Here is a 22,512-nt window from a genome sequence, read left to right as displayed (position 1 = left end):
CACATGCCTTTGGTGTGAGAGACCCGGGTTCGAATCCACTGTGAGACACCAATGTGTCCCTGAGCAAGGCACTTAACCCCTAATTGCTCCAGAGGCGTGCGACCTCTGAAATATAGCAATTGTAAGTCGCTTTGGATAAAAGCGTCAGCTAAATGAATAAATGTAAATGTAAATGTAAATGCATCAGGTGTGCTTGAGACAACACCTGTTTTGCAGATTTGTGCTGTGGTGAGGGATTCTATTCATTAAGTTGCATTTTCAGTTGAATTTGAGGAAACCACTTGAAACATTTGTTGTTTTGAGCTATTTCAATGACTTTGATTTGATTTGTTCATTGCAAACAACTGAAAGTCTGTACATTTTGTAAATTACGATTTGCAATGTGGGTTGAATAATTTTTATTACAACTGTGTATATATATTGACATGTGTATACATATTAATGTTTACATTATAAATTATTTTTATTTTCATATAATTTACTATATGCTTTCACAAGCTTGTGTACAGTATATTTGCAGAAACTGTTGTGGGCTTTGTTGCTTAGTTTCACTATTTTTGTGTGTGTGTTTTTGTATTATTTTTTTCATGTCATGGTCTTATGCTGCTTCAGTCATATGCTTTTGAGGAGAAGTGTTCTCATGATCTTACTGACAGCTTAAACAGTCAATATGAGTTTATCGCTTGAGGAAGCTGCTCGCTCTGATTACTTGAACTGGTCTGATTCCAACAGAACGGCTGTCAGAATTCTTCATCACAATATATATTCTCATCTGATTTCACTCATAATGTCATAACAGTTCTGTTTATTTTCTCATTGTGTATCTATGTCATTTGTTCTGGTTTTCTTTTTTGTATCATTAATAAATGCATTTAATATCATCACATTGTTACTTGAAATCAATTGCTTTCGCTTTTGTTGCTGTTTTGGAAAATGATGAAGGGACACTATTTTATTTATTTGTTTTCTAAAGTGTGTTTCTCAAAAAAAAAAAAAAAAAAAAAATCATCCTTGATTGCAAGAGTGCCATAGTTTTACTTAAAAAAGGCCTATTTGACCACAGCCTGCAAGAACACCACAGGTTTATGACTCCTGGACAGCTTCAAAAATCCTCAGCACAAAAACATAACGGAAATTATCTCTATGAAAGGATTCCCATGTTCATGGAAAATATGGAAGTTGCAAGGAATTTTCAAATCGTGATGTACATTTTTTTTTTTTCCAGGCCTGAAAAGTCATGGAAAATAAAATATAAAATTGTGTATTATATATAAATATAATTATAAAATTGTCCTTTTTTATTATATTTATACAAAATATTTTCTTATCTAGAAGATGATCTTTTTTTTTAAACATTTTTCAAAAATCTTTATTCAGTAATGATGCGCGACTGGAAAGGGCATGTGAATTCATCACTCAGAAGGTGGGGACTGTTTTTATTATTTATTTATTTTAGAGCTGCTGTCCAGTGCTGCTCTGCTGCCTTCTGTTGTGCATCAGTATTGAATTAACGTTTAGTCTGTCTTTGAAATGTCTTGTTTTGCACATCATGTTCTCATTGGCATAAGGTGATGAAAGAACCTTCCGTTGATCCTGTTGAGAAATGAAGCTGTGCAGGAACAGCAAGCACATGAAGCACCCCTGTCTAAACCTGAGGTTCCTTTGCTAAATAGTGATGCTTTCCACATTTTGGACTTCCTTGTAGTCAACTTTCTGACTATATGAATCTGTATGAATTTATTTATTTATTTACATTTGTTATTAATTTTTTTCATTAGAAAAGATTTAATTCATCTTTTGTTATCTTGATGTACAGTTACGTTCCAAATGCCTGATTTTGAGACCAATATTAAGATCTGAAGATCATCATTTTACTCCTCATATGTAGTAGTTGATGCTTTGGGATGAAACGGTATGTTCATTTTTTATTTAGCCAGCTTCTCTAATGTGAATCTAAACACTGACTCATGTTACATGTTCATTCATACATCAGCGGTTGTGGGTCACATGCTGATGGCACACTGCAACTTGATACACTGACATCTATCTATCTTGCTTTCTTTCTCATTTACTAGCTTCCAACAGCCTAGCAAGGGCCTTCAAAGTGACATAAATATAACATTCAAAATGACCGTAAAGCAGTTTTAAACATTAAATGCAAGTTTGTCTTGCTCTAGTTGACTTCATCTGAAATTAGCATGCACATTTCTGGAGAATGAGGATTACACATTATAGCAAACAGGAATAGTGGCCTTTTTTCAATTTAAGACATTACACACTGACTTGTATGTAATTAGATTGATAGAGGTTATAATTAAACACACACGCAATAGGACTGACATTTCTCGGATGATCTTTTGGGCCAAAGACACTGACACCTTCTCCCACTTTATGACTCACTCTATGTCTGGAAAGGAAAGCGAGAATACGGAATATTTTAAGATAATAAGTAAATTGTTTACTTAAAATAAATATAATTTAACTTATTACTTCAAATGGTTCAATTAAGTCGTAATTATGTTACTTCTTCTGTTGTAGTTATTTTTTTATTTCATACATTGTAGGCCTATTTAATTTTAATTGGATGTTTATCGTTGATAAGTATAAAAAAATCACATAAATCAAAGTTTTAAAAGGATAATAACTATAAAGATATCGATAAAGATATAGTTTTTCTTTTATTGAGAAAATCATTCTCAATATTAAAGAATAGCAGAGTTCACACCAAAGCTATAACTATAACAGCACAGAGAAACGATATCATTGGAATCACTTTCCAAAAGGTTTTTTCCAGCTGATGAACGCTAAAAACATTGACAGCCAATCAGCAGATGACGGTTTTGTAGGGATATTCAGAACTTTTGGGTTATGATAGAATAAGAACTTAATGTTATTCTCCCAATATATGTTGCTTGGGATATATGATGACATTATTGCAGACAAACAATGTCATATTTCACAGGAGGTGGGATCCAGTCTTGATATATATGGATTTAAATATATCCTCTATTCTTACTAGAGGGTTTGTTTAATGACGTTTAAATATGTAAGGGATATTCAAGTGTAAATATAATATGGAAGGCATATTGTTTGTACAATCATTTAATTTTCTTCTTTCTTTCACCTTTTTCAGATTGATTTATTGGAGTGGTGAGCCATAATAATATTTTTTTTCTTTTTTTTCCCCTCTGTGTTGTTCTCTTGTTCACATTTATGTTATGTTTGTAATGCCTGAAAATTAATAAACACATTTATATTTAATTTTTTTTAAAGCAGCAGACGACAAACCTGCAGCGCGAGCTTAGAATAAACAGAGCGGTATCATTCTTCGGTGTGAACGCTATACTTAGTTATCTCTTTATAGCTATCATTCTTGGTGATAACGGGCTTTTAAACTATGTCCCAACATTTGGGAACAGGGTTATTAACATTTTCCCCGGTCACATAAAAGTTTGAGTAGCCAATCTGAATGTATCATTAAGCATTAATGTTTGTCATCTTTTCTCTGTTTTTTTATGTACAGTTTTATTTAGTGTTAAATTAAAATGTTTATGTGTTGTAAAAATTATCCAGTTTGGATGTATTCGAACATCTGATGGTTATTCTTCTTATTGGTTTGGTTGGTTTATGATTACGTTTTTGTACAAAACCTTAATAAGAAGGGCAGAAAAAAAATGCACAAAAAATATTGCAGCAAGATTGGCACTTTTTTGTAAGTCTTGTTTCTGTCTTGGCATTTGAGGTTTGCTGACTAACATGAAGGGTTGCTGATGCCCCCTAGCGGTGCTTTTCTGTCTCTCACAAGCTTAGTTTAAAGAGTTAGTTCAACCAAAAATGAAAATTCTGTCAGTATTTCTCACCCTCATGCTGTTCCAACCCCGTAAGACTTTCGTTCACCTTTGGAACACAAATGAAGATATTTTTGATTAAATCTGAGAGTTGTCTCACTCCTCCATATGCTTCTATTGTAATTGAAAGTTAGTAAAAACATCGTTAAAATAGTCCAAGTGACTACAGTGGCTCAATATTAAATTTATCAAGCGACGAGAATACTTTTTGTACAAACAAAAATAACAACTTTATTCAACTACCGTATTCATCTTCTACTGTGTGGGCCTTCTGAGTGAGTTCACGTAGTGTAACAGCGCACCGCTACGTCAGAACGTAGGCTCACTATTGGCCAGCATCACACTCATGACCAGCCTCGGCCAATAGTGAGCCTACGTTCTAAAGTTTGCATGGGATTTTTTTTCTTCTTCTTTTTGCATGGCTTGCTTGTTTGTTTTATTTTTATATAATCAAATGCTTCTTAATACTAAATTTATCCTGCTAATAAATCAAATTAAGTCATGTTTTGATTGAGGCAAGGGTCTTAAAGTCCCCATGAATTCAAAATTGACCATACTTACTTTGTTTGCCTAAATTGATCGTTTTGTGGTGAACAATTCATCCATGCAAGTCAATCCACACAAAAAAATTTTTGGCTTCGTAATCTTTAATCAAAATCTGAAATTTCCCCTCCCCTCTGCGTTGGAGGACCTTGCCTGATGACGTAGGTTTCACGGTTTGGGCGTCTTCTTAACATCCGTAACCACGCCCCTCCAACTGACAGTAGACAGGCTGAATGAAAACACCTACTTTTCTAGATCCAATCAGGTGCTAGTTGGGAAAAAAACCACGGAAATACGTCACAACACTGGAGAAAAGTCGTTTGCAACTTCCGGTTCACGGGGACTTTAATATGAAATATTAATCAGCTCGACAGTTTTCAACATTGATAATAAATAAGAAATGTTTCTTGAGCAGCAAATCAGCATATTAGAATGATATCTGAAGGATCATGTGACACTGAAGACTGGCTGCTGAATAATTCTAGAAATGTCCATAACTTTTACCATGTAAAAATCACAGTAATTGCAAACCACTGGAAGAGTCACAGAAATTAATTGTTTAGAAGTTGCCTAATTAAAAAGTAATTTGAATTGATTCTATATGCATATTATTATATGCTAGGCTTAAAATGCAACACTCAATTTGTTCCTGTCTTTCCACCTGAAAAAGGTTTGGGTTTAGGTGTTTGTGTTTCAATGCACTTAATTGAAGTTGCATTTTTGATTGATGTTTCCTCTCACTAGTTCTCTGTTAATTTCTGTCCACTAGAGCTAAAGGAGACGCTCTGGAGGCGTCCATTTCTGCCCACCATCTGTCCATAATAACTTATTTCTATTCCACAAAGGCTCTTTTGTATCATTCCAGGTGAAATCTGTCATCAACCTCCTCTTTGCTGCCTACACAGGAGATGTGTCAGCTCTGAGAAGGTACTGGGTTCTTTATTGCCTACAAGTCTTTATATTGTTTTCTATTCTACTTTGTAACATTTCCCTTATGGTGACTCCAGGTTTGCACTGTCCTCCATGGACATGGAGCAGCGGGACTATGACTCCAGGACAGCGCTTCACGTAGCAGCCGCTGAGGGTACAACACTGCACATGCTGTCACTTCAGTTTGTCACTTATTAGGGCTCAAGAAACATTGGTATCTGTTAGTTTGGTTTATATTACATCTGTTGGAATCTGATTGTCTAATGTATTATAGTCTTCAGATATTATATCACTGGGGAGTTATCCAGATGATATTTCACTCTTCTGTCTTCTAAACTCCAGTCTGTGTGTGTAAAAAATGTCTATATATATATTCCTTTTGATTTTAGGACATGTTGAAGTTGTGCGTTTTCTGCTAGAGGCCTGCAAGGTGAATCCTGGTCCCAAGGACAGGTGAGAAAAAACACTCTCCAACATTCAACCACCAATACCTGGTTCATTTACTTTAGATTTTTAGAGTAAACATTCACTTTCTTAGCCTTTTTATTCAGAAATTAAAGTTGCAGTCCGTAGCTTTTCCTCTTTGTCGCCATCTCTCTGTTCGAAATCTGTAACTGCAGTGATTCGCGGAATTATCATCTTTACGTGGGTTGTAAATCGGCATGAAACAGCGCGGATGAACACAGTGCTTTGAGGCGAGTGCTGCTGTCAGTCACCGCGCTGTGTGGATACTGTCATATACAGAATCACAGATTCACTTTTTGAAAGTTTGACCAACATAAGAATTTTCATAAGAAAATGTCTTCTGAACAAGTAAGTAACATCCATTTTTGTTCTGACCAACTAAGGGGGGAAAAGCATTCGACATGTTAAGCTTCGTTAGATTTAATCAACGTGATTTACAGCAACCGTGCAAATTATAGCCTACTTTGTTCTCAAATTGTTCATGTTAACAACATCACATCAGCATTGCGTGACTAATGTTAAATTTAATGTGTTTTATGGTTCCCTGTGTAGTTCAGAATTCATATTCTCCATAATAGCAAAACGAGAAAGGCACAACAAAGGAAACTCCATAACTGTGTGAATTAAGAAAACGTACTGTTACACGATTGAACTATTGAAATGTCTTACTTGTTCAGCAGAAAAAAGCCGTCTCTTCTACCGTTTTGAACCCCTTTAAAACACGGAGTTCACGAACTTTTCAAAAGCCCCGCCGATGTTTAAATCCTTGTGTTCGCATGAGACGGTTTCTTTCTCTTTCTCTAGCCACCTTAAATCCGAAGTACGAAGTCTTTTGGGTTTTATAACTGCTGAATCTCCAGTTGACACTGATGATTGTTGTTTGGATCTTTCTGGATGCCATAAGTTTAATTATGTAAAGTGCTGCGAGAAAAGCCTATACATCTAAACATCTCGTCACGCGCAGTATAGCCGGCTAGCCGAAACTCCTTCTTTATGTGTACGGGTGTGACGTAATGACGCAAAGACATGCTCGAATTTCCCGCGGAAACCCACCAGTACCACTGGAATTAAAATCATTATTACAAGCTAACCGTTTTGAATCTAGCTATGGCAAGCAGATAGTTTTGACCACTGGCAGAATACGTTTTTTTTAATATAATTATTTTGGATTATTTTTAACTTAAAAAAGCTACGGACTGCAGCTTTAAGGGACTGTATTTTAAGTAATTGTACACACATTCCACTCAGAATTACATCAGTGAATGTTTTGAATGAAGTAGTGTTATATATTATCAATTAATGAATGTTATGTATAATGTATATATATAAAACTTTATCTGGTGATGAATTTTACACAGGTAAAAGTAAGAAAAGCAAAAACTAAAAAAGGACAAACATAGTACAGTCACATAACGCATAGTACAAAGAGGTTCCACAGCCTTTCAACATAAATAAGAAAAAAATTGCTTAAAAATGAGGCAGAAGGATACAGGATATTTTATATGTAATTTATATTATTATTATTACCATTGTCACCACTGCCATAATATCATAAATCCAAAAAAGGGAGAGAAAGAGAAAAATAAACATTTTTAAAAGTTATTTATATAATTTTAATGTGTATATACATTCATATTTTATAATTATTTATATAATAATAATTATTTTGAATAAATATATTTTACATTTCTCATAGGAACATACATCTCCAATGTTGTGAAAATGAAGACATATTAAAGGGATAGTTCTCCCAAAAATGAAAATTAGCCCATGATTTACTCACCCTGAAGCCATCCTAGGTGTATATGACATTCTTCTTTCAGACGAATACAATCGGAGTTATATTAAAAAAATGTCCTAACTCTTCCACGCTTTATAATGGGAGTGTGGCTGGAGAAAATTTGAAGCTTGGAAGAGCCAGGACATTTTTATATATAACTCCGATGGTATTCGTCTAAAAGAAGAATGTCATATACACCTAGGATGGCTTCAGGCCAGGTGAGTAAATTATGGGCTAATATACATTTTTTGGTGAACTACAGTTTTAAATTACAACACTTAAAAGGGTTAAAGTACAATATTAAATAAAAATATTACAGAGCAAAAATAGATAGTAAAATATTTCTGCGGTAATAATAATATATTATTATACATTATACAGTAATCAAATGACTGGAAGAGTCACGGAAACCTTGAAAATGAAATAACTTCTATTCCCTCCAGGTGGGGCAACACACCGATTGATGAGGCGACACATTTCGGTCATCATGAGGTGCTCACGCTTCTACAGGAGTACAGCAGTAAGTACAGCCCAGCGGTCAATCCTGTCGCAGATAAAGAGACCACCGAAAAAAACCTGGATGGGATGCTGGAGACGTAACCATTCCCGCCACTAGAGGACACTCTTCTGGAGCAGCCCAGTGAAGGACTGGTTCTTCACAATAGCATTGTGCTGTTTTTGTCCTAACTTGTGTAACATTTTTTTTGTTTTTTCGTTTGTCTATAGTAGTTTTTGTATGCTTTAGTGAGACATTTTTGGCTTGTTCTCAACTTCCTCCTCGCAAGTCAGGGTGTGAGTAGTGATGATGTCCGTATTCAGTGGTGTGAAACGCTCTCAATAGGCGCTGTAATTATATCTTCTATCGTGCAAGTGAAAAGGTGATTGAGGTGTGGATGTGAATGATTAAACAAATGCCATTGTTTTCCTGAGGGCAAACGGTTAAACATATTTATACAGTATAGATTTGATACCAAACAGTCCTGTTTAGTAAAGCCGTTCAAACAGGACACGTTCTTGCATTAAAACAGCGAGATCTGGCAAAATCACTCACGACTTTATATAAAAGCTTTTGAACAACATATAGCCTATTCCAAAGTCAGCATGAAAACGGTAGTTGTGATAGTCTTTTCTTCCCTGTTGTGACGTATACCGCGATCTCATGTGACAGGTTGATTATTTTTGTGATACTGACCAGCGATAACGAGATTATCCTGCTTATTACATGTCTACTCACCTCATACAGTACGTTGACCAATCAGAATTAAGTATTCCACCGGGCTGTGTAGTAATACAAAATATTGCATAATGCAAAAATGTGTCCTGAGTAAAAAAAGAGGGATTTATTTTCATAATATAAAAACATGCATGCACTCCTAGTAGAGAATAAAACTGTAGATAACTCTTTTTTATTATTATTTCATTATAGCACATTATTTAAACATTTTAACCACTGCCAAATTCATGTTATTTATGTTAGTCTATATGTATTCTTCAATGTATGCACAATCATATTTTAATATTAGCATGCAGGTCCCCGAAAGTACACAATGTTGCAATCTGAAAAATAAAACAATACATTTTACCGAGATGACATTAAGCTGTATGCAGTTTAAAAAAAAAAAATCCCATTATAAATAATATTTTGCCTACATCCACACCAGCTTGTTGTATACTATAAAAACTCTTTTATAACTACTCGTGTATAAATAAAAGACACCATGCATTTGTGCAAACATCTGAATCGATGAAGTTCATATAATTGATGAAGTGTTAAATTACTGTAAGTGTAGTTTCTAAAGACATTTGTTTTATCAGTGGAAATATGATGTCAAACCTGTTCACTCGGACCAAACACTTGAAGATTGTCGGTTAGTTGGACAAAAATGAAAAAGTTCATGTCAAAGTAAATGAATGTAAACTATTTTAAAGACACTTTAACTCTCTTCAGTATTCACTAGATCCAATCGGATTGAAGCAAATATTTTTTTTTCTGATTTATATTACACTGTATCTGGCTGACTAAAGTTGGTGTGTGTACATGTACAATTAAAGCAATGGTATATAAAGATTTAGCTTTGATGTGCAATAATTAATAAAATCTGTTGGTAATTAAAAGGGCGTGATTTTCTCATAGAAATAACCTCACTAAAGCAGAATTTCAGTGTTGTGTCCACTGTATTTATAACGTATATCTAAAGTAATAGCACAACAACCTCAACAATCAGTTGTCATGTTCAGAGCTGAAGCAGGATGAGTTGTGCTCCGAAATTAATAACCATGAGCAAAATCAAGAGATGTTTGTCTAACACAATAACAAGATTACTTTCCTACATTTATGCATTGGATCCAAAACAACTTCAAGGTATACATTTGATCAGTTCTCTGAGAATCAAACCCATGAGCTTGGCATTGCTAACTTAATGCTCTGCCAGTTCAAAGCATAAATCCATTAGATCAGATGAGTCCGGCAGAGCACATGATGTCCAGACGTGCTGTAGTACTGTCCTATATTTTCATCCTAGAGCTAAAAGAGAACCGAATTTTATTTTAGTCCAAAATTGTGTGTAAATTTCCAGGACAAAAAACCCACATACAAGAGTCTCAGAACAGATGCAGAATTGGAGGGTGAACTGAAACTGTAATGCACTGCCCGGCCAAAAACTAAAAGTCACTGTTTGGAGACCTTATGGTGGACTCTTCCATTGTCAATACAAGATCTTGACCAAAAATGTATCCACCTCTTAATGGAAATTTTCCACTTTATTATGAGGCGATTTATTTTGGGATTTGTGCTTTCTTTTGCATGCCAAATATGGCACATTACAAAAGTATGAAGTGCATAGGCCTACTGTATATGTAAATGTAAGTCTCTACCATCAGATGCGCTGGTATAGTAGCGACCAAAGGCGACGTCTCTTGGGATGTCTGGGTAAAGGTAGACGAGGGGATTCACTGGATCCTCCTCTCCAGCGGTGACGGTATAGTCACGGATTAAGTTCGGTAAAGGGATTCTGTTCATATCTGCCCTAGTGTACGGCTTTGTTGAATGGACCCCAGGTTCACCTGTGCTGACAAGATAATCTCATAAGAGACATTTCAAAAACCAAGATCTTTGTCAGAACAATATTCCAGTTCAAACAAGCACAAACCGTCCTGTGAATGCTCCACCCATGTGATGGTGATTCCTCCTCCTCGACAGCTTTCACTGAAGCGCAGAAGGAAAGTGCCTGGGAGTTTGTCTATCAACAAAGCCTTCTCTCTCTCTTGACTCAAAAAACCCATTATATACCTGTACATAATGAAAGTAGACCATATTTTCTTTATATAAAAGTGTCCATCTGACTCATGCACTATCCACCTTATTTTACAATGCAGAAGTAAAGTATTTTCTGTGATGCGCATGACTTTCGAGTCATCACCCGCTATAGGTAAATAACCATAAGAATAACAAAGTGGTTATTAAACATAATTTTATGTGGTTATTTTACATAAACGGTAAAACTATTTGCACTACAAACCAGTGTTTACAATTACGACAATACAAACAATACGAACAGCCTGATTATTAAGGTCCCTCCCAAATCTCAAAACTCATTGAACATTTTCCGCCTCAAGGCTCATTGAGCCAGTTTTGATATCAAATGTTTTGGACTTCGTTCTTACCCATCATTCCAGATGCTGAGAACATATGATTTAGTAAGTTGCAGATGCTCATATATCCAGTGCAAGAGTGAACCACCACTCTCAACATCTAGAGATGAAGACATCTAGAGATGAAAACAAACAAGTTATTCTATGGTATATATTGTAATATAATGTAAAACATATTGCTTTAATTAAATTGTTATTTATCAAGTTATTTTTAACACCACAAAGATTCTCACACATACACATGCATACATTATATATATATACAATTATTAAGGACATTTTATCTCTTCTTTACAGTATCATTTTCTCACTCAGTTTTATTTTATCAGTAAATCATGTGCAGACAAACAAAGGCAAGGTTGGTTAAAGAAAGCAAAAGCAACTTTCATGTCTTTGTTTCAATCATTTGTATAAAAATTACACTGAACAATGTTTTCCAGTGGACGAGTCCCTCTGGGTCATCTTGGGTTTCATGACCTGAAAAAACAGATGGGACATCTAAATGTTCTGTGCATTTAACTATAAGCATTTACTACAAACAAAAGTACAATAATGCTGTCTTTACGTGACTTCAGAGAAGGAAACTTGTAATTATGACTGGGAAGCTCGTTTTGATAACCAGGTTTGAAGGAGCCAACATGATGGGGAATTATTTATGGTTTCTATTTTTAGTCTAATTTTTAATCTTGTATCCAAATACTGCCAACTTGTTAGCTCTTGATGTTTCAGTCACTTACTGCATTTAAGTATATCAGTAACTTTTTATGCATATTGTACATTTTTCACAAGGGACAATGGCATGGATTTAAATTTGAAATCTGCTTCAGTAAACCTGGTTTTCGTGATTCTGACAACAAGGCATTTGAACCCAAAAAACACGCAATTACGACTTCAGAAGTGTGAAGTGGGATATTTCCGATAGGTGACATTAAAAACTCACCAAGAAGTTTGTCGGCCAGCGTTCTCAGCTGCTCAGAGTTCAGCGCTCGTTTAGTGACAGAAGAAAACTGCCAGCTTATGACCTTTGAAAGCTGCTCCCATTTCACTGGTGGCGGATTCAAGAAGAACGTCAGATTCTGAGACAGAGAGCGAGAGATGGACAGCGGGAGTCAGAATGGAAGCATCAGTAGAGGACAAAAACACTGATGATGGGAAACGGCCATACGTGGGGTTCACTGCAGAGCATGTTGTACCATAAGATGGAGCCCCAGGCACTAGCTAACATATGAAAACCGTTGATCAACACCACAGGAAGACATGTGATCTGTGTGGCAGTTACAAGAGTTTAATGTTGTACCTTTAACAGTAAGAAATACTGTATTTCAAAACTCTGCTTGTAGTAGAAAGCAAATCATGTTACCAATAAATCAATGCAAAGATCAGGCAGAATGAGCTGCGTGTCAAAGCTGATTAAGTGCAGCTCCTCATACACGGTGAGAGAGAGAGACCGCTGGAAAAAAAGAAAAAAAAAGCAAGCCACTTCAAAAGCAATATTCACTTAAGGTGACTTACATTTCTTTTATCCTACCTCATTTGTTCTGTTGCTAGGTCTTTTCTCATTTAAGACCTGTGTTAAAAAACGAGAAAAAATGAGTCATTATAAACGATCAGGTATTTATTATCTTTTGTAATATCCAAGTGTTTATCATCATACCAAATAAGGGAACTCAGCTGCAAGACATCTACTAGATTCATCCAAGTTCATAACTTTGATATGATTAGTTAACAACAAGAAATTCCGAAATCTAGAACATTACAAAGCCGGCCATTATGTCAATGAGCACCTGTGACATGCATAAAAGATTAAAAACATTGCTCTATATATGAATTTTAAATCATGGGCTATGTGCAGTGAGCTCATTTGTAATTAGCATTTACTTGATTTAATGTACAGTAATATACTTCATACCCTTTCACTGTATCCATCTCAGAAAAACCTCTAAATGAGAAAAATATGCATAAACATGCAGGTAGATATATAAACAGACAGACAGACAGACAGACAGACAGACAGACAGACAGATAGATAGATAGATAGATAGATAGATAGATAGATAGATAGATAGATAGATAGATAGATAGATAGATAGATAGATAGATAGATAGATAGATAGATAGATAGATAGATAGATAGATAGATAGATAGATAGATAGATAGATAGATAGATAGATAGATAGATAGATAGATAGATAGATAGATATTACTTACTTGTCAATCGATATTTTGACCTTGGGTTGACAGTTCAGTTCAGGAAGTTTGACTAATAGTCTATAGTGTTATAAAACATGAAAACGAAGGTCTTTTAAAATGAGTGGCAGTCTGTTGATATAACAGTAATGCTACAATGGAACCCACCTGATCTTGACTGTGAACTGAACTCCCATCTTCAACACCAAGGGTCTCTGGGGATGTGTGCGCATACACGGCTGTCTCTCCACTACAAGAGAACTGAAAGACACGTCGGTCTGGGTGTTTAATCGTTCAAAGAAATATTCAAATTCCCCCGTGAACCTTTAAACCCACAAATCCTCGTATCAATAACCAGCAGTTTGTCTTTCTGCAGCTTGTGCTAAAGACATATAAAGGGAAGAATAGTGACAGTGGTTTGTCTCACTTTGATATAAGGTTTTTGAAGAGTGAAAGTGCCTGTTCATCCAGCTGGCTCTTTCTCAGAGTGAGCGGGTCGTTGTTGTAGGTGAACTTCTGCACCAGTTCCTGAACTTTCTGACGGATCTGCTGCAGACACTCTGCCACCACTGTGAACCTGCAGCACAAATACAATTCATTCCTTAACTCACCCAATCATAAACATAAGGCAACATGTTGTTCTGGGCAATAAATAATAAAAAATAGTAATGCAAGTATATACACATAACTTCAGACTTTTAATTAGTGAAAAGAAAGATTCCTGTGTCTTTTCATTTACAAAGACTTTAGTTCTGGACAACCACTCTAATCTGAACATACAGTTATTTTTAAATACTTTAAAAAAAGGAAAATTCCCCCATTATTTCTCACCCACATGTTGTTCCAAACCCAATCGAATCATTAAATCAGTTAAGAGCCGGATAATCAGTCAGATTAGTGAATGAATGCGTTTCCCATGATATACTTCCCACTACTTCCCTCGTGGATCATTATAGATGCGTCTAGATAGATATAGTGAATATAGTGAGATATTTTAGTTAGTTCCTTGCAAAATGCTATCATATTGCTTTAGAAGACTTGTAATATGGGGCACAAGGCATACAGACTGCTGTTATGATAGGTTTTTTTTTGTCATTCTGGAGCTATTTGCCCCAGTCGTTAATCAATTTCAATACATTGAAAAGAGTGGCTCATCATATTCTTCAGAAGTTTTTTTCAAGATGGCGTTTCAATACATCACTTCTACAAGATGGCGTTTCAACACATCACTTCTGGAAGATCTAGACTTCAACGCATTTATCAGAATAGAGTGGGCATCCTTCCTTGAGATAAACGAGTCTCCAGACATCTCACCAACAATCTTATGGGAAACAGCCAAAACCGTATTAAGAGGTAAAATAATATCATACTCATCATACAAGAAAAAAAAACAACGAGAATTGGAATACACCTTAGAGCTCAAAATTAAACAACTAACAAGTCAATATACCAATAACACTAATACTGAACAAACACAAAATGAATTGAGCCAACTTAAAACCCAACTAGAAATGATCACACATAAAAAAACACAATTCCTTATTCAACAACTTAAGTATGAAAATTATCAGTACAGTAATAAAGCAAATAAATATCTAGCAAACCAATTAAAACGCAAAAAAGAGAAAGCAATTATTCCATCCATATTCAATGCAACAGGTACCATAACCCACAATCCACAGGACATAAACAATATCTTTCATAACTTTTATAGCAATTTGTATTCCTCAAAGCACGAACCTAACCAATCAGATATAGACAACTTCTTAGACAAGCTGGACCTACCTACACTACCTAGAGAACAAGCCAACCTTCTAGACACACCACTTACTCCTGAAGAACTCTTTGTAGCCTTGAATAGAATGCCAAACAATAAATCACCTGGACCAGATGGATTCCCAGCCGAATTCTATAAACACTTCTGGGATATTCTATCACCACTATTTTATAAAGTGACTACAGAAATCAAAGATACTTCTACCATACCCAATCATATGAATACTGCTGTCATAACACTTTTATTAAAACCTGACAAAGATCCAACTCACCCTTCCAGTTACCGCCCTCTCTCGCTTATTAATACTGACTTAAAAATTATTACGAAATCCCGAGCAACAAGAATAGAGACAGTTACACCAAAATTAATCCACCCAGATCAGACAGGCTTCATCAAAAGCAGGAACGCTTCAGATAACCTCCGTAGACTCTTTAACTTAATCAATATATCACAGCAAGGACAAGACAAAACCATCATTGTATCTTTAGATGCCGAGAAAGCTTTTGACAAAGTAAACTGGACTTTTTTATTTAGCACACTGCGCAAGTTTGGTTTTGGAGAGTCGTTTGTCCATTGGATAAAAACACTCTACACGTCACCTAGAGCTTCAGTAACCACAAACCAGATCACCTCACCTAGCTTCACACTTCATCAGGGAACCAGACAAGGATGCCCACTCTCACCATCTCTATTTGCTATTTTCATTGAACCACTCGCGGCAGCAATACGACAAAATAATACAATTAATGGAATCCAGGACAACGGCTCACAACATAAAATTAGTCTTTATGCAGATGACTTACTACTTTATTTAAAAAATCCATCTGAGTCACTACAGGAAACATTTAACATTATTAATAACTTCTCAATAATCTCACACTACACAATCAACTGGAATAAATCAACTATATTACCGTTATCTCTGGATGCGTGGGATTCTGCTGTTCAAGACTCCTCCTTTCCTCTTCACACTGGCAATATAAAATATTTAGGTATTCATATTTCAAATAAGATGTCAGACCTCTTCCACCTCAACTATACCCCTCTGCTAAAAAAAATAGAAGATGACTTTAAAAGATGGACTAAACTTCCACTCACTCTCATAGGACGAATCGCATCTGTTAAAATGAAAACATTACCTCAGATCAATTACCTATTCTCAATGCTCCCCATCACCCCTACAGACAAATGGTTCAAAACACTAGACTCACTAACAACCCAGTTTTACTGGAAAAACAAAAAATCCAGAATCTCACTTTCAACATTACAAAACAAGAAATCACAAGGAGGCCTGGAAGCACCAAATTTTCTATACTACTTTCTAGCAAATCAATTACATATTTATTCAAATGGACTCAAAAGCACAAGTTAAGCAACCCATGGCTAGAATTAGAACAAAATCATTGTACACCCACGTCAATTGCAGACCTTGCCTTTTTACCACCTTCAATAAAAAAACTGAATTACTTTAAGTATATAACAATCTCTTCAACTCTCACAGCCTGGTGGAAAACTAATAAAATTACCAGATCACTTATAACACCTTGCAAATATACTCCAATTTGGCATAATCCAGATTTTAAACTGCATAACACTCATGTGTATTTCCCAGTATGGCAGCGCAGCGGAATCACCCACCTCCATCACCTATTTGAAAATAACCAACTCATATCATTCAATACACTAATACAAAAATACAGGGTTGGGAGAGAAGAGTTTCTACATTATCAACAACTAAAATCCTTAATTAAATCCAAAATTAATATTACCAATAACACATTACAAACCTCAAAATTAAGTGATGAGATAACAAAAATTACAGATACAAAAAACATGATTTCTAAACTCTATAAACTCATATTCAGTACAAATACCTCCGTAACACTCCCTTTTTTAAAATGGGATAATGACTTAGAGGCCTCTCTCAGCCCAGAAGTCTGGACACAAATCTGTAATAATATCTTCTCTATGACCACTAACACAAACTTGCATCTCATACAATACAAAACTATCCATAGAATACACCTCACTCAATACAAAATGTTTAAAATGGGACTGGTCGATACAGACATCTGTTCTCATTGCACCTTTGGTGCAATAGACAATTATCTCCATGCCACGTGGACCTGTCAACCAGTTCACTCCTTTTGGACAGCAGTAACAAACAAACTTTCCCAGATCCTGGGCTGCAGAATCCCACTATCCCCATCACTATGCCTACTAGGTGATACTACACAAAATTACCCTACCAAATACATATAAAAACCCACTACTCGTTTCTCTGGCTGTTGCTAAGAAAGTAATTTTTCAAAACTGGAAATCCAAGAATTCCTGTCACATCACCCACTGGATTAATTTACTTACAGAATATATTTCACTAGAAGAAATAACCGCTTATAAAACAAACAAGATATCAGCTTTTAATGATACCTGGGATACCTTCTTAAATTTAACTTAACTCTAATTTACCCTAAGACTAGGGCCACGTACATATCCAATAGAACCTTTGCTATAAACTTTGATTTTCTCTTATTATTTTAAGACACAAAATACCCTCTAATCATTTGGTTCTCTTCTTTCCTTTTTTTTTTTTTTTTGTCTTTTTTTTTTTTTGTCTCTCTCTCTCTCTTTTCTCTCTTTTACTCTACACAGTCACATTACATAACTATTATCATACAGTTACACCACTCATTGACTAGCTAAATCCCTTTTATTTATTATTATTTGTGTGTTTTTTTCTCTCCTTTTTTTTTCCTTCTTTTTTTTTTAAATTAATTCATTATTTTATTTTTTTATTTTTTTCTCTCATTATTTTATTTTATTTTATTTTTTTATGTATGTGTATACTGTTTCTGAACCCAAGTTGGGCTTGTATGTGTATGTTGTTTCTGGAAACAGTATACACCATATAGGTGTATGCTGTTTCTTGATCCCTTTAAAGGTTGCAGTTGTCATTAGTTCTGGGCAAGTGTGGAGCCTGGGGCCTTGAGATAGTACCTTCACTCCGTCTGCCTGTACTCTTTTGCCCTGCATCTCTGGTTTTCTGTCAGGTTAAGCACTACATGTATTACCTTTCTTAATGCATTACATTTCGAGATACATTTAATTGGTTGCTTAAAACAAGGAAAAACGAAAAACAAAAAACAAAACAAAAAAACACATAAGCCTAAGCAGGATAAGCGAGGCATGATCGTGGTGACCTGGGTTTGCATGGAGCTGGTTCCACGCTACACGTCTCGTTTTTTTTTCTTTTAATGCAACACACTAGCTGACATGCATATACATCTATCACGAGTAAGAAAAAAAAAAAAAAAAAAAAAAAAAAAAAGGGAAGGAAAAAAACACACACACACACACAAAAAACAACAACAACAAACAAATAGGGTAAGCATGGCATGTGTGTGACGGCCGGAGGTGGGGAGTGTTCTTGGTGGTGAGTGATGGGGGGTCCTTGGGCCCCAGGCTCCGGTGCACATCGTCTTATCGCCTATAGCCCATAGTAGTGTGTCTTGGCCAAGGGGAGATCAGAGACATCTTTTTTTTTTCTTTTTTTCTTTTTTTTTTTATTATCATATTAGCCTTAATTCTTTTTCATTTATTTATTTTCTTTTTTTTAATTTAATTTTTTTATTTATTATTATTATCATTATTATTACTATTTAGTTCATTTTTATCATGTCTGTTGTATCTGTAAGATTTTCTTCTGTTAAGTTATTTCCACTTGCACACTCAGTAATACATGCACACACACACACACACACACACACACACGCTTATGTATGTTATTTTCATGTTTACATGTTATTGTCTATGTATAAAAAAAAAAAATAAAAAAAAATAATAAAAAAAAAGTTTTTTTCACCTTTTTCAGACAATGAGATTGAGTAAAATGATGAAACAAGTTTTAGAGAACAATATCCTCAAGTGCTTAGTCACAGTGCTAAAGTTTACAAAGGGCAGTCTTAGTATTTGCAATGGTACTAACAGAAAAAGCAGCATAATAATGGCTCTCATTTGTTGGCCATTGCTTCTGCCCAGGATGCATTATGGGTACTAATTTATGGCATAAACAGCGCCTGCTAGAGGTTCTCACCAGCTCTGCAGCTGGTCCAGACACGGATTGGGCGGACCACCCATGCAAGCCATCTGCTGCCGCTTCTTCCACTCGGGTAACTCATCTGATATGAGTGTGAGCTGGATCTGCTCTGCTAGAGTCAGTACATTAGCCATTTCCTTTATCACCACCTGCACACACATTGAGTATACAGTGCTATATTAAAGGAATGCTACGCTGTAAAAAAAAATGTGATCAAAAAGTTACAACAACATGGTTTTACATTGCTTTAATTCAACAAAATAAGTTATGCAATTTTCAACTTTTTTAAGTTATACAAGATTAATGTGATATAAATTGAAATTACTTAAACATCCAAGTTGATTGTACTGAAAAATGTAAGGCAGCTACTTTTTTTTACAGTGTACCACTGATTTACAGTACATTATAGACATTAACCACAACATTTCTAGAGTTAATTCTGTGTGAAGGTGTGTTTACTGACCTACCTCTGTTTTTATGTTAAGGACAGTAAACATTTGTCTAATGGCCGTTTCCTCCTGTTGCATCTCTGTTGTTGTCCGACCCTTTGTTTCAGCCTCCACTAATATAAAGAATGATAATGTCAATGAAGCTGTCATCTATGAAGCACTTCCTCCTGTGTACATTTTTGTGTTAAATGTTCTAATGGTCTTTTAATCCCATATTTTTCATTTAGAACTGGCCTTCTGAAGCTACATACTTGTTTCCCAGAAAACAATACGATTTACCCTGATCATTGTTTTCAAAAAGTAACGACACATAGTATTAACAGTCACTTTTCAATTTTTTTCTTAATTTAAAAAAAAAAATCCAGCTATAATTTTGTCTTGTGGTGTAAATGTAAACATCTGTTATGTGAAAGTTCTTTTTTTGTATGATCCTCTTATTTTGTTAAAATTATTAACATTTTGCAGATTCTGCAAGGTGTGTGTAAACTTTGGAGTCTGACTATATACGATGTACATTATCTATCTATTATTTTTACACAGAGCAGAAACACTTAATATTGCTCTCATTTTACCTTGACCCTCCAAAGTCTCTCTCTTGAAGTCATACTCATCTTGCAGATCTTCCAAAACCTGAATGTCCTGTTCTATTTCCTGAAGAAGAAAAAAAAGGCAGCTACGGTGTTGAAAGTTTTAAGATAGTTTCATATAGTTCATGAAAAATATCCAAACAGAAGAGTCTGTTGTGTACTTGAAAGTTCATGTTTTAAGAATGAATGAAGGTGAGAGTAAAGTGCCATATTAATTACAGTAAGATGCTTTACCTGCACACTCTTCTTCAGCTTGTTGACTTTATGGTCCAAATCTTTTTGTTGTTCCATCGTCGTACTCTCCTGTGATGAGTCAATGTATTATTAGACATGTACTTCGACGAATGCCCGTATATTAAAAGGTCCGGTTAACTAACTTTCTTGACAAACAAGTGACTTCTCCTCATTCAGGGTGTTGGATACGATCATAGCCATGTAAACATGCTACTGTATCTCTAATACAATATTGCGGAACACAGAACAAAGCAGTGCACCTGTACGAAGTTGCTGCTTGGTTTTGTTACGCTATACCAGGAAGTTATTTCAGTCATGATATGCATCTTCAGAATAAAACGCAAACACTACTTCCACAAGCCTAGACACTACTAGAAACTCGTCAAATTAATAGAGGAAATTACAGTTACTGACATGTACTCACATGATCTATTTATTTGGGTTTATTGTGTAATGCAAAATAAATAAATAAAAAACACTACATTTAATTTTTCAGTATTTCTTTTTTTAATAAAAAAAGTGATTCTATTTGTTATGATTGCTTGAAAGTTCAACGTAACCTTTTCTAATTTACCATTATAAATTTACCTGTGGCACGTTGTGAGTGTTAAGTTATTCTTCATTCAAAGATAAGCGTGTCAATTCGTTGCATTTAAAAATGAATATTTTGTTCATGGTTTAAAAATGATTATAATTTTTTTAAGAATAAATAAAATGATAAATAATAATAAATTAATTTTAATAATAACAATAATATTCAAAGAATTAAAAATGCTCACTGTTTGGAAACAATCATTATTCATTTTTGCAGTTCTGTTTGCTGCCACTAGTGGCCTCAGATGAACATACTACATACTTTATATTGGTGAGATGGTGGATTTAAAATATGGAAGCATATGGGTAGCAATATTCAATTTGAAATGTAATATGCAAAATGACAATGCAATATGTAAAATGGCAATGCATTTCTGTATTTAAATTTACATATGCCATTACATTTGTGCAACGTTTGGTGCCAAACGAAAATGAAAATTCAATTATATTAATTTACATTTGCCATTTCATACACTAGTTTCAATATGTAAATTGAATACATATTTTAATGCTTTATAAGTTGCAAAATGAAAATATATTACAGAAATTATTAGATATGTTTAACATGTTCAAGCGAAAACTGTAGCAAAATGATCATTTAAAAGTTATTTTTCTTAATTGCATTTACACTCACAGTTAAGATCAGTTATGTCCCACAATGAATGTAGCAAAATTCAATGTCCAAATCAAAAATGCTTATGTTGGTCATACTTCCAGAAGGTATAATGTGTGATTCTGAATGACAGTATCCACTGGCGCGGTGACTGACAGCCGCACATTCTCCTCAAAACATTGGATTCATCCGCGCTGTGCCGTGCCGAGGCACAACCCACGTAAAGTTGACAATTCCGCGAAATAACTGCAATTGCAGATTTCAAACAGAGATGGCGACAAAGAGGAAAAACTACGGACTGCAGCTTTCATTTGAATTTTGCACCAAACGTTGCACAAATGTAATGGCAAATGTAAATTTAAATGCAGAAATGCATTGCCATTTTACATATTGCATTGTCATTTTGCATATTACGTTTCAAATTGAATATTGCTACCCATATGCTTCCATAGCATGAGAACCTGCTGTTGAGAAACAAAAAACAACAACAACAAAAACAATGTTTAAACTACATGAAAAAAAAGCATGTAATAGTCTTTATTAGTACTTCACATTATGTAACACTGTCTAATGTTCAAAAATAGATCACAAAATAATGCCAGCTTGGATTCTGAAGCAGTAAGAAGGAAGGTTGTTGTTTATTTCTGTTAGACTGTATCTGGCTGACTGAAATCAGTGTGTGTGTGTGTGTGTTTGTGCAATTAAAGCAATGGCATATACAGTCAAGATTTGTTGATGTGCAAAAATAAATATATGT

At 34.9% G+C, this 22,512-nt stretch overlaps 2 protein-coding genes and 1 long non-coding RNA gene across 5 annotated transcripts in view; 2 read left to right on the top strand and 1 right to left on the bottom strand.

Annotated features, from left to right (window-relative positions):
• Positions 1–8,243, top strand: part of glsb (glutaminase b) — a 54,708-nt gene extending 46,465 nt beyond the window's left edge. For all 3 annotated transcript variants that reach the window (XM_056237714.1, XM_056237713.1, XM_056237718.1), the window contains 4 exons: positions 5,257–5,318; positions 5,399–5,475; positions 5,711–5,774; positions 8,010–8,243. In XM_056237714.1, the coding sequence (XP_056093689.1) occupies positions 5,257–5,318; positions 5,399–5,475; positions 5,711–5,774; positions 8,010–8,166 (360 nt within the window). In that variant the 3' untranslated portion in view covers positions 8,167–8,243. The remainder of the gene's footprint in view (positions 1–5,256; positions 5,319–5,398; positions 5,476–5,710; positions 5,775–8,009) is intronic.
• Positions 273–881, top strand: LOC130072564 (uncharacterized). Its single transcript, XR_008804137.1, has 2 exons — positions 273–573; positions 613–881. It is a non-coding gene; the product is annotated as an uncharacterized LOC130072564 (long non-coding RNA).
• Positions 8,244–10,411: 2,168 nt separating the features above from the next.
• Positions 10,412–20,632, bottom strand: LOC130072594 (signal transducer and activator of transcription 1-like; the record flags this gene model as incomplete). The annotated part of the gene is made up of 17 exons (XM_056237773.1): positions 10,412–10,629; positions 10,716–10,855; positions 11,230–11,333; positions 11,639–11,694; positions 12,158–12,293; positions 12,383–12,481; positions 12,578–12,667; positions 12,746–12,784; positions 12,872–12,962; positions 13,127–13,156; positions 13,427–13,486; positions 13,574–13,666; positions 13,833–13,982; positions 19,276–19,427; positions 19,746–19,840; positions 20,300–20,378; positions 20,549–20,632. Coding segments are annotated over 17 exons (1,716 nt in total), but the record flags the coding sequence as incomplete, so codon positions are not given.
• Positions 20,633–22,512: the final 1,880 nt, after the last annotated feature.

This window comes from Rhinichthys klamathensis, unplaced genomic scaffold, assembly GCF_029890125.1.
Source record: "Rhinichthys klamathensis goyatoka isolate OS25496 unplaced genomic scaffold, OSU_Roscu_1.1 h1tg000497l_1, whole genome shotgun sequence".
In the NCBI taxonomy this organism is placed as follows: domain Eukaryota; kingdom Metazoa; phylum Chordata; class Actinopteri; order Cypriniformes; family Leuciscidae; genus Rhinichthys; species Rhinichthys klamathensis.
The sequence above is the reverse complement of the archived record's forward strand: the minus strand, read 5'-3'. Positions and strand labels throughout refer to the sequence as shown.